The sequence below is a fragment of the Pelophylax lessonae genome, assembly GCF_965119305.1.
Source record: "Pelophylax lessonae genome assembly, chromosome: 1".
NCBI classification, from domain to species: Eukaryota; Metazoa; Chordata; class Amphibia; order Anura; family Ranidae; genus Pelophylax; species Pelophylax lessonae.
This window is the reverse complement of record NC_138768.1, coordinates 586909142-586929366: the sequence shown is the minus strand read 5'-3', so window position 1 is coordinate 586929366 and position 20225 is coordinate 586909142. Positions and strand designations below refer to the sequence as shown.

Sequence of the window (20225 nt, the reverse complement as noted above, 5' to 3'; positions counted from 1 at the left end):
GGGGGAGCTCTGCACCCCCCACCTCAAAGCACCTTGCCCCCATGTTGATGAGGACAAGGGCCTCATCCCCACAACCCTGGCCGGTGGTTGTGGGGGTCTGCGGGCAGGGGGCTCATCGGAATCTGGAAGCACCCTTTAACAAGGGGGCCCCCCAGATCCCGGACCCCCTCCCTATGTGAATGGGTATGGGGTACACTGTACCCCTACCCATTCACCCCATAAAAGGCAGTGTATGGAAATAACGACAAGAGACGTTTTGGAAAGTTTATTAAAAATCTTCATCCGACTCTTCTTGTCTTCTCCTCTCAGGGGTCTTCTCCGGGGTCTTCTGCTCTTTTGCTGTCCGCCCTTCTTGTCTTCTCCTCTCCGGGGTCTTCTGCTCTTTTGCTGTCCCCCTCTTCTTGTGTTCTTCTCTCCGGGGTCTTCTGCTGTCCCCTCTTCTGCTGTCCTCCCTTCTTTTCTTCTCCTCTCCGGTCTTCTGCTCTTTTGCTGTCGGCTGTCGGCTGTCTTCTTCCTCCGGTCCTCCTCCTCCGACGTCTCCGCTGATTATGCCTATCTCCGGTCTCTTCAGCTTATTATATAGCCATTAGGGGCGTGGCCCCGATGACGTCATCGGGAGGCCCCGCCCCCTCATGACACAGATGACATCATCTGTGACATGAGGGGGCGGGGCCTCCCGGTGACGTCATCTGTGTCATGAGGGGGCGGGGCCTCCCGGTGACGTCATCGGGGCCACGCCCCTAATGGCTATATAATAAGCTGAAGAGACCGGAGATAGGCATAATCAGCGGAGACGTCGGAGGAGGAGGACCGGAGGAAGAAGACAGCCGACAGCCGACAGCAAAAGAGCAGAAGACCGGAGAGGAGAAGAAAAGAAGGGAGGACAGCAGAAGAGGGGACAGCAGAAGACCCCGGAGAGAAGAACACAAGAAGAGGGGGACAGCAAAAGAGCAGAAGACCCCGGAGAGGAGAAGACAAGAAGGGCGGACAGCAAAAGAGCAGAAGACCCCGGAGAAGACCCCTGAGAGGAGAAGACAAGAAGAGTCGGATGAAGATTTTTAATAAACTTTCCAAAACGTCTCTTGTCGTTATTTCCATACACTGCCTTTTATGGGGTGAATGGGTAGGGGTACAGTGTACCCCATACCCATTCACATAGGGAGGGGGTCCGGGATCTGGGGGGCCCCCTTGTTAAAGGGTGCTTCCAGATTCCGATGAGCCCCCTGCCCGCAGACCCCCACAACCACCGGCCAGGGTTGTGGGGATGAGGCCCTTGTCCTCATCAACATGGGGGCAAGGTGCTTTGAGGTGGGGGGTGCAGAGCTCCCCCTGCCCCAAAGCACCAACACCCCCCCATGTTGAGGGCATGTGGCCTGGTGTGGTCCAGGGGGGGTGGGGCCGCTCGCTCGTCCCCTCCCCTTTCCTGGCCTGCCGGGCTGCATGCTCGGATAAGGGTCTGGTATGGATTTTGGGGGGGGGGCCCCACGCCGTTTTTTCGGCATGAGGCTACCCTCAAATTCCATAACAGACCCTAAGGGCCTGGTTTGGAACCTTGGGGGGGGACCCCACGCCGTTTTTTTCACATTTTGGCGTGGAGTTCCCCCTCAAGATTCCCACAGCGCAAGTCACCCCGCAAGTCGGATCCGACTTGCGGTGTTGCGGTGCGACCTCCATTCAAATCAATAGGCTCCCATAGGGAACCATTGATTTTGAATGGAAGAAAAAAAAACGCTGCTAAAAGCAACGTGGCAAAACGTGCAATAACGCCAATGGAAAAAGCTACTGAAAGCACGTTTTTACAGCTGCTTTTTCCGGCGTCAGAACTAACTTTGACGTACGTTTTTTCTAACGCCCCGTGTGCATGGGGCCTTAAACCGCTGGCAATAAATGAGAGTACACCCCTAAGTTAAAATGTCCAAATTGGGCCCAAAGTGTCAATATTTTGTGCGGCCACCATTATTTTTCAGCACTGCCTTAACCCTCTTGGGCATGGAGTTCACTAGAGCTTCACAGGTTGCCACTGGAGTCCTCTTCCACTCCATGACGACATCACGGAGCTGGTGGATGTTGGAGACCTTGTGCTCCTCCACCTTCCATTTGAGGATGCTCCACAGATGCTCGATATGGTTTAGGTCTGGAGACATGCTTGGCCAAGCCATCACCTTTACCCTTAGCTTCTTTAGCAAGGCAGTGGTCATCTTGGAAGTGTATTTGGGGTCGTTATGTTGGAATACTGCACTGCGGCCCAGTCTCTGCTTCAGTATGTCACAGTACAGGTTGGCATTCATGGTTCCCTCAATGAACTTTGTTTACACAGCAGTGTGATTGTAGACCCATGTAAAAACAGTTACATAACCTGCACATGGAGATCAATGGGTCTACTGCAACAAAGTCCACTTTGTCTTTTTAACCTCTAGTTGCACAGCCGCCGTTGTCCCGCGAAACGACGTACTCGTACGTCGTTTCACAGGACTGCTAGTGGGGGGGCACGCGTATGCGCTGATTGGCTACAGGGGGAGCCAATCAGCGGGTCCGGGGGCCGCGATGTCCGCCGGGCACCCGCAATCGCTCCCTGTGCAGACAGACCGGCGGTCTGCCATTGTAAACACAGCAGACCACTGTTCTATCAGTAATGAACACAGGGATCCAGTGTTCCTCTTATTTAGGAACACAGGTCTCTGCATTCATTCAGCAAGCCCCCCCCCCCCCCCTACACACAAAGTTAGGTGTCCAATCTGTCCGCCGTAATGTTGCAGTCACACTACAAATCGCTGAGCTCCGCCATTACTAGTAAAAAAGAAAAAGTTAAAAATAAAAATGACAAATCTTTCCCCTAGTTTGTAGACACGATAACGTTTGCGCAAGCCAATCAATATACTCTTATTGGGATTTTTTTTTATCAAAAATATGTAGCAGAATACATATTGGCCTAAAATGATGAAAACAATTGATTTTTAAAATGTTTTTATTGGGAATGTTTTATAGCCGAAAGTAAAAAAAAGTTTTGTTTTTTTACAAAATTGTTGCTTTTTTTGTTTATAGCGCAAAAAATAAAAAGTCGCAGAGGTGATCAAATACCACCAAAAGAAAACCAAGTTTGTGGGGGAAAAAAGTACATCAATTTTATTTGGGTACAGCGTCGCACGACTGTGCAATTGTCAAGTAAAGCAATGCAGTGCCATATCGCAAAAAATGGCCTGATCATTAAGGGGATAAACCTTCTGGTCCAGAAATGGTTAACCAGTGAAGGCAAAACCTGTCTGCCATTCCAGGGCTGTCCCATAACTCACTAGTAAAAATACACGAGGACGCACATGCATAATGATGGGTGTTATAAGGTGCATTTCCTGTGATTGTTGCTGGTTTCTCAGTCAATTATCAACCAGCTGTTGCTTTTTTTTTTGTTGAAAAGCATTCTCACAGGTACAATGTTTTCTTTTTATTTATTTTTTTTGGTTGAGCTAGATGGATTTGTGCATTTTTTAAACCTATGTAACACAAAGAAAAGTAACTTGGGGGGGGGGGGGGGGTTACATTTGTAAGTCCTAGGAGTCTCTTAAATGTACCTGTACTTTTATCATCTACATCAGGGGTGCTTAAGTTTCTAAACAAAATTAGTGTTCTGCAAAACAAAAGGCAAAACTTAAATGTTTACGTTGGGGATGGAGTGGAGAGGGATTAGAAGCCCGGTCAGCTTTATTGCTGTGTCCCCAAGAAGGAGATTCACTCTATAAGTCCTGTTTACCATTATTATTAAACATGAAAGTAAAGGAAAATCCCAAGTTTTGGGTTGTCCCCATTAAAAGTAAGAGGGGAAATCTTCCAAGGGGGACACCAGTTCTGGTGACCTGGGTCCCCAAGGGATTCCCTTAATTTCCACTCACTTCCTGATTTGTGATGGGACAGGAAGTGAAGGTAAATCTCCCCAATAGGACACAGACAGCGGAAAAAAAATATGACAGTTCTAACCTTCTCTTACTCTATCCAATATGAAAAAAAAAAAATTGGATTTTTGTGTTGCCGTAAAACCCTCTCTCTTTTCATTGACTGACACAGCTCCACAATCTTCTTGACCACTGGGTTATGCTGTCCCCTACAGGAGTAGGACACTAGGCAGGAAAAAGCTTTACCACGCCTATGGGACAGTCCCAGGGGGTATATTCCCACTTCCTGCTATAGGCATTCAGTTTTGTTGCAGGGAGTGTCAGAAGAAAAATAACCCAACTCAGATGGGTGGGTGCGGTGTCCGTCAAACATCAGAGAAAAGGATTTTACTGTAAGACAAAAATCCAAATTTTCTCTTTCGTTCATTGACGTACAACTTCAAAGCAGTTTCAAACATAAGGTGTGAGAAAAACAGCTGAGAAAAAATCCCAAAGGCTAAACCTAGCCAACCAAGTAACATGGAACTCAACCAGGAACAACTAGAGCTCTCCTGAAAAAAATACACTCAAGACCTCTCAAACAGCGGTCAGCCAAACAGTGCGGTCAAAAGCAGCATCTGCAGATGCCAACAGATCTACTTTGTAGAGTTTTGTGAAAGCGTGCACAGAGGACCAGGTGGCCCCCTTACAAACCTGCATCATTGACGCCTGATAGCGGAAGGCCCAGGAGGCACTAAGCACCCGCTTAGAATGCGCCTTAACCGGGAAAGGAGGAACCTGACCCTTGATTGAATAGGCCTGCACAACAGTTTGTCTGATTAAGCTGGAAATGGTTGTGGCAGACGCAGCCAACCCCTTGCGAGGTCCATCCGTAAGGACAAAAAGGGAGTCTGATTTCCTAAAGGACTCGGTTGCCGCCAGGTACACCCTGATCGCACGAACCACATCCAGAGAATGCAAGGCAATCTCCTTAGAATTCTTAGGCTTTGGACACAGGGAAGGCAACAAAATGTCTTTATTCAGATGAAAGCCAGAGACAACCTTAGGAAGGAACGAATGACAAGGGCGAGGGACCACTTTATCTCTGTAAACCACCAGATAAAGGTGAACGACAAAACAAAGCTGCCAGCTCGGACACTCTGCATGCAGAAGTAATTGCCACCGAGAAGGCTACCGTCTGGGACAATGTAAGCAGGGGAATCTCAAAAATATTCTCAAAAGGCTGTTTCTGGAGAACCGATAGCACCAAATTGAGGTCCAACGGAGGCAATGGAAATCACACAGGTGGAGCCAAGTGGCGAACTCCGTGAACAAAAGTGCGAACCAAGGAACGCGTAGCCAAAAGAACGTTGAAAGAAAAATCGCCAAGGCCGAAACCCGGCCCTTGATGGTATCCAAGGCCAGGCGCTGTTCCACACCTCTTTGGAGGAACGCCAAAGTTCGAGCAACCGAAAAGGAATGGGGAGACACCCCCAGAGACTCACACCATGCAATATACAACTTCCAGACGCGATGGTAAATCTTATTTCTAGGAGGTCGTTTTCACCTCGTTTTCAGTCAGACAACCCCCTATCCTTCAGCACCTGGCTTTCAACAACCAAGCCGTTAAAGCCAGCGACTGTAAAGCAGGATGGAAGATCGGCCCTTGGGCCAACAGGTCTTCTCAGAGGGAGTGGCCAAGGGATATCGGCGACCAGCCGTACTAGATCAGCATACCAAGTTCGACGAGGCCAGTCTGGGGCCACGAGGATGAACGGAATTCCTATTGCCTTGATCCTTCTCAGAAGTCTCAGCAGAAGGTTGAGAGGGGGGAAAGGTGTATATATCAGACAGTATTGGCCCCAAGGAGCCATCAGCGTGTCCCTGGCGTCTGCCAGAGGATCTCGACACCTTGCTATGAATCTCTGCTCCTTCCTGTTGAGACGAGGCGACAACAGGTCCACCTCGGGAGTTCCCCACCGGAGACACAGCTGATGAAACACCTCTGGATGAAGGGATCATTCTCCTTGATCCAAGGCCTGTCGACTGAGGTAATCCGCCTGCCAATTTTCCACCTCCAGAATATGCATAGCAGAGAGAGCTGGAACGAAAACGTTCCTCCCACCTTAGAATGCTGGCAACTTCCCGAGCCGCTAGGACACTTTCATTGCTCCCTTGGTGATTGACATATGCCACGGCTGTGGCATTGTCCGAATAAATACGTACCGGAAACCCCTGCAGACAAACCGTCCAATGGGCCAGACAATGTCTGATCACCCCAATGTTACAGAACATTGATCGGTAGCCTGGACTCCCATCAGGAGTACAGTCTGTGCCCAAAACACCTCCCCACCTGAAGAGGCTGGCATCCGTAGTGATCACTGTCCAGTACAGGGCGAAGGAAGGATTTTCCCAGTCGAAGTGCCGTAAGCCACAAAATCAGGGACCTTCTCGTACCCCAGCTCAACAGGATCAGATTGTCTAGAGACTGTGGATTATTTTCCCACTTGGGAAGAATCTCTCTGCAGGTCTTGTGTGGAACTGAGCAAACGGAGCCACCTCGAAGGTAGACACCATCAGGCCCAGCACCCGCATGCAAGTCCTGAGAGACAACTGACTGCTGGACAACAGAAGTCGAATGGCATCCTGCAGCTTCTGGAACTTGTCCAGTGGAGAAACACCCTGGCTGCGGCCGAGTCCAGAGTCAGACCCAGATAGTATCAACTTGGTGGTTGGAACCAGAGCAGACTTCCTGCAGTCCACCCAAACTGCTGCAGAGTCAGCACAGCGATGTCCAGGTTGTCCCGTAAGAGCAGTCAGAGACTCTGCTCGTAGAAGATCGTCCAGGTACCCCAGCACCGCAATCCCCCGTTGTCGCAACAATGCCAACACTTGTGAACATCCGAGGAGCTGATGCGAGACCAAAGGGTAAACACATAGAATTGATGATGCTCCTCCCCCACAGCAAAGCGGAGAAAGGGCTGATGTCCAACATATATAGAGATATGGATAATCCTCCTTGCTATCTATAGAAGCCAAAAGATCCCCTTGATGAAGGGATGCCACCACTGAATGGATGGACTCCACCTAGAACTTCTGTACCTGCACAAAGCAGTTTATGGATTTGAGATCCAGGATTTTACGAACTTTGCCTTCCATTCTGGGTACTGTAAACAGGTTTGAATAAAATCCCTGAAAATATTCTGATTATGGAACCACTACAATTTCTCCTTGCAGTAGCAAATCTCCCGCCCCGAGGAGACCATGCAAGCAGTCTGGGGACAAACGCAGGTTGGAAGGAAAAAAACCTCTCTGGAGGATAAGACCAAAATTAGATCTTGTAGCCGGACCGAATCAGCTTGTGGACCCACCTTTCTTAAATCAGAGGTCCACGGGTCGGGGGAAAAAAAATGAAGACGCTCCCCCACCCCAGATGCGGGTGAGGGCGCTCCTTCAGGCAGAAGGTGGCCTGTCTGCAGGCCTGGCAGGACATGCTTTAGGCTCACCAGGCCAGGGCCTCTTGGAACCTCCGGAGACGTTTTTTCCGAACGGATTTGGATCCTTTTTCATGAGACCCTGAGGGACAAAAAAAAACACTTGAGCTGAGAAAAATGGACCACGTCTGCGACAAGACTCCTTGCCCCTGGAGGCCTGTGGGAGGAGAGTACTATTCCCTCCTATGGCTCCCTTAATGATTTCATCCAGGGAAGACCCAAACAGGCGATCCCCCAAAAAGGGGAGATCTGTTAAGGCCTTCTTGGAGCTTGGTCCGCAGAGCAGCATTTCAGCCATATCATGTGCCGAAGGACCACTGCTGTCACAGACAGCCTAGAAACTAAGGTAGCTGCATCCAGAGAGGCATCACAGAGAAACTGCAACCCCTGGACCAACTGGTCCGCCAGTTTCGCAAAGGCAGAGGGAAGTCATTCCCCCCTTCAGATCTTGGTGCAAAAGCTTAGCCCACTCTATCAAGGTCTGGGACACCAAGGCAATGCAGCCTAAATATTGAACACCAGCCTAAGTATTGAACCGGCCATAGTAAATATGTGCTGGACCAAGGTCTCTGCCTGCCTATCAAAAGGGTCTTTAAAAGCCAGAGACTCCTCCACCAGAATCAGGGTGGGTTTGTTCAGCCTGGAAACTGGGGAATCCACCACAGGTGGAACCGTCCACTTTTTTTTTTTTTTTTTAACAGGGACTCTTCAAAGAGGTACCTTCAAGCAAAAACGCTTAGGAACCACCACATTGTGTTTAGAGTAACCCCACTGATTTGCGATAATTTTGTCAAAATAGGCGGGGAAAAAAACTTTTGCTGCTTTCGAGGATTTTCGAGTACCGAAGGGGACCCACGCCTCCGACACAGCCAAAGTTTCCCGCATTGATACAACCAGTGCCTCCACCTGCGCTTTTTCATGCATGGCTGCAACGGAAGAGGAATCATCCTCACCATCAGAGCACTCAAGGTGCGTGGACGCAGACCCAGCAGGGTGACTTGCGTCCGCGGCGGCCAGATCAGATTCAGAATCTTAGGAGACAGAGGTGGCAGGTAAAAGGCGGTGGACGCTTTTTACTGGTCCTTTTTTGCAGCACCAAATCAACCTTAGACACCAATGGCTCCAGAGCCATCATTGCAGACAGGGTGGACTGGGACCCAGAAGGGCCCACCGCCTCTGAGATGGGATTAGGGGTTGAAATTTGCTCCAGGGACTCCATGTTACCAGGGAACCACCAGGCAATAGAGGAAAAAAAAAAAAAAAACACACACACTGCCAAGTGACCCCCCCGCTGCTGCGCTAGCAGCACTAAAAGTCCTGGCACAGCTAAATCGCTGCTTTAGCAGAGAGAGGGAGATCCGTCTAGGGAACTCGCAATAACTCACCACCCATGGTCAGCACAGAGCAGAGCGCTGGAAGCTGTACACCATGCAGCGATCAGAGAGAAAGAGTAGGTCCAGGAGTCAGCACTAGAGGTCCACCGTCCCAGTCACCGCCCACAAGGCTCAAAAAACATGGCTGCCATTCTATTCAATGGGAAACCCAAGAAAAACGTCTGTCGGAGTACACAAATATGGCCGCCTGAATACAGGCGGGGGTCCGACCATCCCAGGGAGGGGCCCATGTCCACCCCGAAAGGCCACCAGGGAAGGGGGGGGGGACACTACTTATCATACCATGCGACTGGGTGGGCACCGCTCCAGGCAGAACAGTTCTCCATTGGAATAGGGGTGCTGCGGGCTGGGAGTGTGGAGCTGAGGTCTGCACGTGCTCGCTGGCCGGACTGGGGAGACCATAAGGCTCTAGAATATCCAGTCCATCGCTCAGTCCAGCAGTTGACTGTAGTTCTCACAGGAACAGAACATAAGAGGAAAAAAATCAGTTTAAAAAAGAAAATAAATGCTAGGACTAGAGATCCCAGCAAGGAACCAGGTCCTTACTCCTGACTAGGCAGAAAAAAAAATAAACAATGCCTATAGCAGGAAGTGGGAGTATACCCCCTGGGACTGCCTAGTGGTAAAGCTTTTTCCTGCCTAGTGTCCTACTCCTGTAGGGGGCAGTATAACCCAATGGTCAAAAAGATTCTGGAGCTGCATCCGTCAAACGAAAGAGAAAAATATTTTGCCTGTAGTTCTACTTTAAGGGGGCTAGACTGTAGCCATTGGGAGTAGTAAATGCCCCAGGCTCAGTGGGAATAATAAAAAAAAAAAAAGTGAGTTGATGTTGGAGCTCGTGGGAATAGTGCACCACCGTTGGTGTCAGTGCTAGGAATAGTGCACCGCCATTGTTGTCAAAGATGGAAATAGTGCACTGCTGTTGTCAGAGCTATGAATAGTTCACCGCCATTGCTGTCAGAGCTAGGAATTGGGCACTGTCATTGTGGTCAGAGCAAGGAATAGTGCAAGATTGTTGGAGCCAGTAGCAGAAACAGTGCTCAACCGTTTGCGTCAGTGGCAGAAAGCGATCCCAGTCATTGGTGTCAGTGGCAAGAATAGGGCCCCATCCTAGTTGTCAGTGGGAAGAATAGTGCCTCATCGTTGACATCAGTAGGAGGAATAATTTCCCTCCACTGGAGTCAATGGCAAGAATAATGCCCTATTATTGATGTCAGTAAGAGGAATAGTATTCTCAGAGAGGAATACCATAGTGAGAGGAATAGTACCTCATCACTGGTATCAATGGGAGGAATACTGCCTTACTGTTGGTGTCTGTGGAAGAAGCAATGCCTCATTGTTTGTGTCAGTAGAAAAAGAAACAGAGGGTTATTGTTGGTGTTTTTGTGGGGGGGAGACTGCCCCATCATAGTTGTCATTGGGAGGAATAGCGTCTCATCGCTGGTGTCAGTACAAGGAACAATTTGCCATCATTGGTGTTTGTGGAAACCAACAATGGGGCACTATTTCTGCCACTGAGGAACAGTGCTCCATGGTTTGTATAAGCAGGAAGAAAAGTCCCTCATTGTTTGTGTCAGTGAAAGGAGTAGTGCCCTCATTGATGTCAGTGTAAAGCAAGGTATACATGCAGAGGCTTTATTTTATTTTTTTTTTCATTCAACTAAAAATCCCTGCAATTACCCAAACTATGTGGATGCAGGGATCTTCCCCGCTGTGCTATTCCCCTTCAGAACACACTGATTAGTGTTTCAGCCCCTGGCTGCATGGGTTGATCGAAAGCTGGTTCCTATTGAACCAACCAAATTTTGAAACCTGTATACCCAGCTTAAGGAAAAAATGCCTCAATAATGGTGTCAATGGGAGGAAATGCTGATGTATTTAGCTCTAGAATTTCAACAGTTAAGGCCCAACCTGAAACTTTTCAGTTATTAAAAATATTCTGTGCTTCAAATTAAAAAACAGTATAGATTATGTAGAACAGTAAATAAAGAAAAAAAAGATTAGTTTGCAGTTTTGAAAACATTCTAGTAGACACCATACTTCACATTAGTATATGTATTTTATTGTTTCATTAAAAAGAAAGAAAAAAAAAAAAAACGGAAAGCTGTGAATGTGGCAGACTTTACCTTGTTCATCTTCAGCAAACAACTTCAACGCCTCAAGTGCTTCATGAAAAGACCAGTCGTGTTCTTGAAGAACCTCTCTAAGCTCCTATTCAAAAACAAATATTGCATAATTACAGAACGTCTTTATCACATTAGTTACGGATCAAGAAATCAAAACACTACCATGTCAAATGAAACTGAACCCATGCTGCCAGCAAAAAGGCAATTAAAGCTATAGAGAGACTTCAAGCATTCAACTTATCAAGAGGAGATCTGAAATAAAACAATGTAAACAAATAAGACTAACAAGGGTGTCTGCACTGGATATAGGGAACCTCTACAAAGATATTCCAGAAGAGAAGTTAACTGTAGAACAAAAAGACATCATCAAAAGACTAAAAGATATGGAGGAAAAAATCAAGGACTTCCAGAACCCCCTGGATGTACCAATTACTCTACAAGAAATTAGGGAGAAAATCCAACAACTGCAAACTAAAAAAGCCAGCGGGATGGATGGAATCCTCCCGGTAATGATTAAACATGGCTCCCCAGATGTACATGCTGCAATTTGCAAAGTGTTCAATCTGGTCCTGAGTACCGGTTACTACCCTAAAGTATGGAATCAAGGCCTCATAACACCCATCCATAAGAATGGAGACCAGTATGATCCAGCCAACTACAGAGGGATATGTGTCAGCAGCACATTAGGGAAACTATTCAACAGTATTCTCAACAACCGGATCCTAAACTTCCTAACACAACGTCCTCAGCAGAAGTCAGGCGGGGTTCATGCCGAACCATCGCACTACAGACCACATCTACACACTGCACAGTCTCATTAGGAACCATATTCACAATACAAAACATGGAAAGATATTCGCCTGTTTTGTGGACTTTAAGAAGGCATTTGACTCTGTGTGGCACCCAGGCCTGTTCCTCAAACTATTGGAAAGTGGAATAGGAGGGAAAATATACAATGTCATCAAGAGTTCATATACTGAGAACAGCTGCAGTGTAAAGGTGAAGGGGAAAAGAAGAAAAAAACTATTCCAACAGGCCCGGGGAGTCAGACAGGGCTGAAGCCTAAGTCCAACCCTCTTCAACATCTACATCAATGAACTAGCTGCAGCTCTAGAATCCTCCCCCAGCACCTGGACTGATTCTGCATGAACAGAGGTGAAGTTCCTGCTCTATGCGGATGACCTCCTACTTCTGTCACCAACAGAGAGAGGCCTACAAGACAGCCTGGAAATGCTGGAGAAATACAGTGCCACATGGGCACTACCCATCAACTCAAGCAAAACAAAAATCATGGTGTTACAAAGGAAAAAGAAAAAAATAGAGCCCCTCCTTTACATTAAACAACCACACTCTTGATGAATCCAACTACACTTACCTCGGCCTAGAAATTACCAAATCAGGAAGTTTTTAGGCCAGCCATAGAGGCCCTAAAAGACAAGGCACTCAGAGCCTTCTATGCCATCAGGAGACAGCTGTATCACCTAAAACCACCGGTGCGAGTCTGGCTCAGAGTTTTTGATGGCGTCATCACCCCAATCCTATATGGCAGTGAAATACACAATGTTAACAGGCGCTTGATCACATATCGAAACAAAAGTCCATGGAGTTCCAAGTCATTAATGGCACAGGGGGAGAAAAAGTCCACCATGTAGGGCAGCCATCCAGAAACCAAAAGCCAGGGGTTCCACAGGGCTAAAACAAAGACAGACAGAGGCGCCTCTAAGTGTAGACTTTATGAAACGGGTTTAATGAATAAAATCATGCATTCACGTTAGTGAGTTAGTTGGAGCTGAAATTCGCCGTGGCCGGCTTGTACGGCAAGGTTAGAACCAGGAAGTAGGCTCTGTGTATTTGCTTGACAGCAAGGCTTGGTGGACAGTCGACCCTGGATGATGTCATCTGCATTGCCGTACAAGTCGGCCACGGCGAAAGGATTTCAGCTCCAGCAGGACGGATGTCCGTGACCGGATGATGTACACTTCTCCACACTGGAACCTTTTTTTATGGGCATGAATATATGCTTGAGATAAAGCCAGGAACTACCTTAGGCATGAAGGAAGTTCTTTGCCTAATTACCACCTTGTCCCCATACAAAACCAGCAGGGGGGGTACCTTGTAGGATAAAGCCTCTCCTTTAGACACTCGACTCAGAGGTGATGGCTACAGGGAACACTACCTGATGTGTTGGATCAAAAAGGAATGTCTCCGATTCATATGTCAGTTCTGAAGCCCAGAGAGATCTAGGTTCAGATCCCACAAAGTCAAAGGGGAACAAACTGGGGGAGCTGTATGGAAGATGCTCTGTACAAAGGTGTTAAGAAGTGAGAGGCCAACAGCCTCTGAAACGAAACAGAAAGAGTGCCTAGCACTTGATAGTGCTAAAAGCTAAACAATTGTCCAGACTTAGCTTCAGAAAGGAGAGGATTTGTTCCACGAGTTCCAAGACTCCCACTAAGTGAAGTACTGAAAATCTTCCATGTCCAAAGACATGGAAGTAGCTTTATTAACATAGGAATCAGAGGTGCAGAAATATCCCTGTCTCTCAAAACCTGGGTTTCAACGGCCATGCCGGTAAAGACAGCGAATATGACACAGGATGGTAAATTGGTCTTTGAGACAAAAGATCTTTATGATCTAGCAGAGCTCACAGTGTCATAGTTAATCTGGTTAAAAAAAAATGACAAAGTCTACCCAGTTCAACCAATAAAACAGGGAAAACAAATATATAATTTTACAACCCTATATACATAATGCCATACTCACAGCTGATGCAAGGCAAAAAAAGGATAAGGATTTTCCAAAATTGGAAGAAAAGACTTCCCCCTATTCCAAAGCTGGATTCCTGAACCACCAAGCCAGAGACAAAATTTGTCCTCAGTGCTAATTAAATTGGTCTATCTAGGGACCTGGCTGACTTGTCCCAAGATTACAGAATGTTGCCTTGTAGAGGTGTATCATGAAACTTGTCAAATAGGAATGCCTTGAAGGAGGCTACCATCAGACCAAAAACTCACAAAGAGTTAGGCAATCACTGGTCTGGAGAGCTTGAAACTGAAATGGGGGGGGGGGGGATCCACCCTGGCAGCTGAAACGCCTGTTGATGGGACCATAAAAGTAAAACATCCAACAAAGCCCATGACCTGACCCTAAAGAAGACCACTAGGTGAAATGCGTAGATCTGATTGTCCCCACATGCCCGTGGACACTCTGCGGCTGATGACATCCTGCCGCTCAGCACCACCACCCTGTGATCTGGATGTTGAGGCTACCACATTGACTCGAGGCTCCCACTCCCAGGGCTACTACCTTGACCCTAGGCTCCCACTTCCATATCTACCGATGCTGAGAAACACCAACGCAGGAAGGACAATTTCGTACAGAGCGGAGAGTGCGGATTGTGTACTGGCTTCCCTCTGTTGCTCATCTAGGAACAGTAAATAATCCCCAGCAAGGAACAGCGCTACCTGTCCACGCGTCAGATTAACACGAACTGACAAGTACATACATTGCCAGTGTGAACTTGATCAGATCACTCTCCGCACCTGACACTGCATGGATTTACCTCATTCAACCAGGAATTGCGTGTATCTATATGCACAACACAGACTGTCAGAAGTTAAACTGAAATCACTCACTCACATTCAACAGAACTGCAGATACTTGCACTAGTGAATTGCTCTAAGTAAAGAACCTACAGATACGGGCCATTCCAGCTGTGGCTCACGCATTCCAAGTATGCCATCTGACATCTGTAAGAACCTTAGTTCATGTGGTGACCTACCATTTCTTGCTTAGCCCAATTGGTCCACTTGGGGAAAAAGGAAGCTCTATGAATGGTGCGGCCTTCCTGTTTTATCAAAAGAAAAGATATACTAAGCAGTGCATCTAGGGTATGAATAAGATGAAAAAGAATGTAGCAGTGGCAACATGTGCTCCTTTTTGGGTTTACTGGTGCAGCTCACCATCACTTTCCTTTAAAGAGCCGAAAGGGATAAACACAGAATGCTAGGTTTTTTTAGACAATCCTTTTCTCACATGGAGACTTGCTTTGCAGTCTGCTGACAGAGAAATAGCATTTAACAGCCATGTGGAGGAAGAAGTTGGGCAGAATGAAGAACTGTAACAGCCTCTGTAAAGACGCAAAGGAAGACTTGTGGACATGCCACAGCAGATTGAAAGGAAGGAAGACATAACATTGGCATTGCGGGATGCTTTTTTGGGCACAGAAAATTGTACATATGGTAGCTCTAGCAAACTCAGTGCTGACAAATCTACTAAAATGTAAAGATGTATTATGCATGATTAAATATGTACAGTACACAAACATAATGAAAACAGATGTGCTATAGTGCAAGCAACCTCACTATGGTGCAGTATTTATAAAGCCTTATATAAAGTGCTCAGCATAAATGAGTACACCCCTTTTGAAAAGTACGATTTAACCAATATCTCAAAGAACACCAGAACAATTTCAGAAATTTTTACAAAACTGAGTTTTATAGAACATTTCTTTAGCTCATTACATGAAAGGAAGGTTAAGAATATAACGGATTAAAAAATCTTCAGTTTTACTCAAAATGAGTTGATGCAAAAATGAATACACCCCATAACAAAAACTAATACATCTAGTATTTTGTATGACATTTATGATTTGTAAGGACAGCACCAAGTCTTCTAGGCATGGAATGAACAAGTTGACGACATATTGAAACCTCGGTTTCCATTCTTCAAGAATAACCTCTTTTAGAGCCAGGATGCTGGATGGAGAGTGACGCTCAACTGTCTCTTTACACTTCCCCATAGGTGTTCGATTGGGTTCAGATCAGGAGACATACTTGGTCACTGAATCACTTTCATCCTGTTCTTTTTAAGAAATGTAACAGTGGCTTTAGGATGTGTGTTTTGGATCATCGTCATGCTGGAAAAGTGCACGATGACCAAGGGCATGGAATGATGGTAGCATCTTCTCTTGCAATATAGAGCAGTACCATCTTTGAATTCATGATACCATCAATGTAATGCAGCTCTCCGACACCAACAGCACTCATGCAGCCCCACAGGAGGACACCGCCACCACCATGTTTCAGTGTAGGCACCATGCATTTTTCTTTGTACTTGTCACCTTTCAAAGCCATCAGTTCCAAAAACATTTATCTTGGTCTCATCACTCCAGAGTCCCAGTATTCATCTTTTTCAACATGGGCCCTGGCAAATTTTAGATGGCTTTTTTGTGCATGGGCTTTAGGGGAGGCCTTCCTTTGTGGACGACACCCATGCATGCCTCTGCAGTATACGCGGTATTGTGTCATGGGAAACAATCACCCCAGTTTGGCTTTCTACTTCTTTCGCTAACTGCAGTAAACTTGCATGGCGATTTTCAACATAAAACGCTCCTATCAAGATGTTAACTTCCATGGATGGCCTGGACATCTCTGGGATGGTTGCAGATCCATCTTTTTTTTTAACCCCTTTTACTACAGTATTCTGACTGATAAGTGAAGCTTATTGTAGCCTTCACCTTTTTTATGTAAAGAAATTATTTTCTTTCTCAGGCCTTGTGACATTTCTTTTCCATGTGGTGCCATTGCTGACCTCATTTTTGCAACATGGTCTTGAATGACTTTGTTAGGAAAGATATTTTGTGTGCAAATAAACAAATATTGGTTGCAATCAATGGCCCGCATTTGTGGGAGAATTTTGTAGTATAGTGTCCCATAAAAAAATGTTGATTCTGAAAGGTAAAGGTTTTCTGACAAATCTGTTGTGGTGTAATCATTTATCCTGAGCACTATATGCGCAAACCTCTGGAAACCCTTAACTGCCACCATTCCATACTGCCCTAATAATGCCAAGTATTTACAGTTAATTTGCACAGAAAGTGTTGATTTCCAGTTGAGCAGTAGCAGAGATGCAGCTGACAGCAAACACCAACAAAATCAGTTTTGTACAGTGTGACCTGGTCAGAAAAATACATTTCCCATGACCAAATCATAAAAAATATGGCAGCCTAATATTTAAATCACGTATTGCTAAAAAAAAAAAAAAAATTGTATCAGATGGAGCATTTTTGTGTCAAAGTCTTTTGAACTGTGTATGCACTTATAATATACATAAAAACACACAAAATGCAACCCAACATTGCTGGACAAACCATATACTACTATTTACTCCTTGCATACAAAGCATACACACACACACACACACACACACACACACACAGTGATGGTTTGTTTAATTTAGTTATCTACTTCTCACTCTAGCTTATGCTCCAGACACAAAACACTGTGAATAAGACACTTTTATTTGTACTTGTTAAATGCCTAAGAAATGGCACACTTCTCTTCTGCACTAAAAAAAAAAAAAAAAAAAAAAAAGAAATTCATGCAAAGCACAAACGAAAATAACGTGACTGTCCTCTGACCTCCTTATCCAAATCAGGAAAATGCTTCTGCAGTTTTTTTACACTGGCCTCTTGTTTTTCCCATTCTTCTTCAGAGCCTGAGCTGTCACTGTCCACGCCAAACTGCAAAAGATAAAAAAAATGTTTTAGAATGAGACAAATTAGAAATGAATTGACCAAACAAAATAGAATCAATGTAAAAGACAAAACAAAGGGATTTTTATATAGTAAAATAAATATATAGGTTTCTCTACTCTTGAGGATGATCCATACTTCTTTTTCGTGTTTTTTTTTCCTCTACCATTTGTATGTGCTTTAGATGTATAGTAAGCTCATCATACCCCACCTAAGTTTGAAATACGACTTTAGGGTGGAATGTCTCAACTTATTCGCAGTTAAACTAAGGAGAACAAGCTAGTCAGAACTTGACCTTAGAGAAAAGGGACTGGGCTTCATTACATGGTTTCTCATCACTGATGCAGAATTCTCTAAGTTTCTCTAACTTTAATGGCAGATCTACCAGCAACACTTTCCCCATTCCTTTAATCCCCCATCACTCCATTCAGCCATGGGGGGTGAAGAAAAACAGCTGGTACTTTGGAATATGATGAGTATGTGACTACGTCTTTCGTCCTTCCACATGACAGAATTTGTGTTTGGTAAATGCCTGCACATGCACCAATTTCTGTCACATGGGTGTGAAGAGTAGGTTTGGAGATGCAGCTTGGAGCTTACACGCTTCTGCTTTTTGCATTCATTAGACTCTACACCAGCCTTTTCCAACCAGGGTGCTTTCTGGGTTCTTCAAGGGTGCCTTAAAAAAATACCTAACAATGACCTAAACAGCACCAAAATTGGCAACAAGCCTGAGAGTGGATCAAACCTGTCTTTTTATTACACAAAGCCACAGGATTTTATTGCATAGCATTACAACCTTGGGGACTGTGTGGGCCGGCCACTGGTATCCCAACCACCAATGATGTCATTGGTTGATGAGAAGCATGTTGGATGCCTGCATACTGTGCTTGTGTGGCCCTCTGCTGCCTCGCTCTGTCAGCACTGGGGTCACTTTAGCTGAAAGAGGGAAAGAGGGAGAGAAACTGAAAGAGGAGAAACTCTGGAATACTAGCCCATACCAGTGTGCAAAGGTGTATTTGCTTTGTAAGAATAAGGGCCCATTCACACTTCAGATGGGCGGCTATTCCAGCGCAGTCCTATTGCATGACAAGGCAAAATGCCTTGTCTCTAGTGTTCCTAGTTCCCACTACTGCGCTATGGTGGTGTGCAGGCAATTTGTGCTGAGAAAAGTACCACTTACAGTATTCCCAGCGCAGTGCGAGGCAGACTACGGCCAGCAAATTAACTTACTGAAATGTCTGACATTTCAATAAAAAGAAAAAAAAAAAAGTAAACAGTGCAATTCGCCAACATCCGCACACCAGCCAATTTGTTGTATTGCAGCAGTTTCTGTGAAATAGGACACCCAAAATTAGAGGTCATTTAGGGCTATGTGTGGATGATGCAACATTATGTAACACTATTAGTTTTCTACATTTTAGACTAGTGTGCCTTGGGATTGTACAGAATTTTAAAAGGGTGCCTTGACTGAAAAAAAGGTTGAGAAACACTGCCCTGCAGAAAAAAAAAAAAAGGCAAACATGCAACATTTGTCTGAATGTCTTGGGCAAAGCTACTCACTACGACAATGCACGGAGTTTAAAATCACATCTAAAACTTGCACTCCACAGAAATGAGTACAGAGAAAGACTACCTTTCTACAGTGAATTATAAAGTCAATTTTCAATGACACCATGGCAATGAATACCCCTAATACGTTACATGGAGCCTCCAAGGAGTACACAATTTATTAGTATGGAGATTTGCATCCACCAGCCTACCCTACTGTCCCCTTTGAAAGAGGCATTCACAAGCTGAATCTAGGAGAGAAACATGCACACAGACAAGGGTAACTATTGCCAAAAGGAAAGGAGTGTCAAACGAAATGTGGATATAAAATACATGAGGAAGTAGAAAACATCACTAACCTCAGGAAGCAGACAGGCTGTCTCCAAAATAACGTTGACTACTTTTTTTGCCAAATAATTTAAAAAAGGTCTGGACATGTCCAAGATATAATTATAGCTGAACTAAAAACTGTCCAAATTGTATTACCTTAAAAGTGTCTATATAATTCATAGCTTTCCTGAATCATAAGTACTATAAAACAATATTCCACATGACACGTTTTAAGCATAAATAACTTTGGGATGGGAAGGTGCTCCTGTAATACTTAAAAGCTCAACTCTTGGCACATACAGTGCCTTGCAAAGGTATTCACCCCCTTGACTTTTTACCTATTTTGTTACATTACAGCCTTAAGTTCAATGTTTTGTTAATCTGAATTTTTTGTGATGGATCAGAACACAATAGTCTAAGTTGGTGAAGTGAAATGAGAAAAATATATACATAAAACTATTTTTTAGAAATAGAAAACAGAAAATTGGCATGTGCGTATGTATTCACCCCTTTGTTATGAAGCCCATAAAAAGCTCTGGTGCAACCAATAACCTTCAGAAGTCACATAATTAGTGAAATGATGTCCACTTGTGTGCAATCTAAGTGTCACATGATCTGTCATTACATATACACACCTTTTTTGAAAGGCCCCAGAGGCTGCTTAACCTAAGCAAGAGGCACCACTAACTAAACACTGCCATGAAGACCAAGGAACTCTCCAAACAAGTAAGGGATAATGTTGAGAAGTACAAGCCAGGGTTAGGTTATAAAAAAATATCCAAATCTTTGATGATCCCCAGGAGCACCATCAAATCTATCATATCAAATGGAAAGAACATGGCACAACAGCAAACCTTCCAAGAGACGGCCGCCCACCAAAACTAACGGACCGGGCAAGGAGGGCATTATTCAGAGAGGCAGCACAGAAACCT

The 20225-nt window shown here is 45.3% G+C and overlaps 1 protein-coding gene across 1 annotated transcript in view; it reads right to left on the bottom strand.

Moving 5' to 3' along the window:
- The window catches only part of SMARCAD1 (SNF2 related chromatin remodeling ATPase with DExD box 1), a 261584-nt gene that overhangs the window by 134645 nt on the left and 106714 nt on the right, over window positions 1-20225 (bottom strand). The window contains exons 7-8 of the mRNA XM_082268551.1: window positions 17299-17400; window positions 10878-10962 (exon numbers count right to left, since the gene is read on the bottom strand). Of these exons, the coding sequence (XP_082124677.1) occupies window positions 10878-10962; window positions 17299-17400 (187 nt within the window). The remainder of the gene's footprint in view (window positions 1-10877; window positions 10963-17298; window positions 17401-20225) is intronic.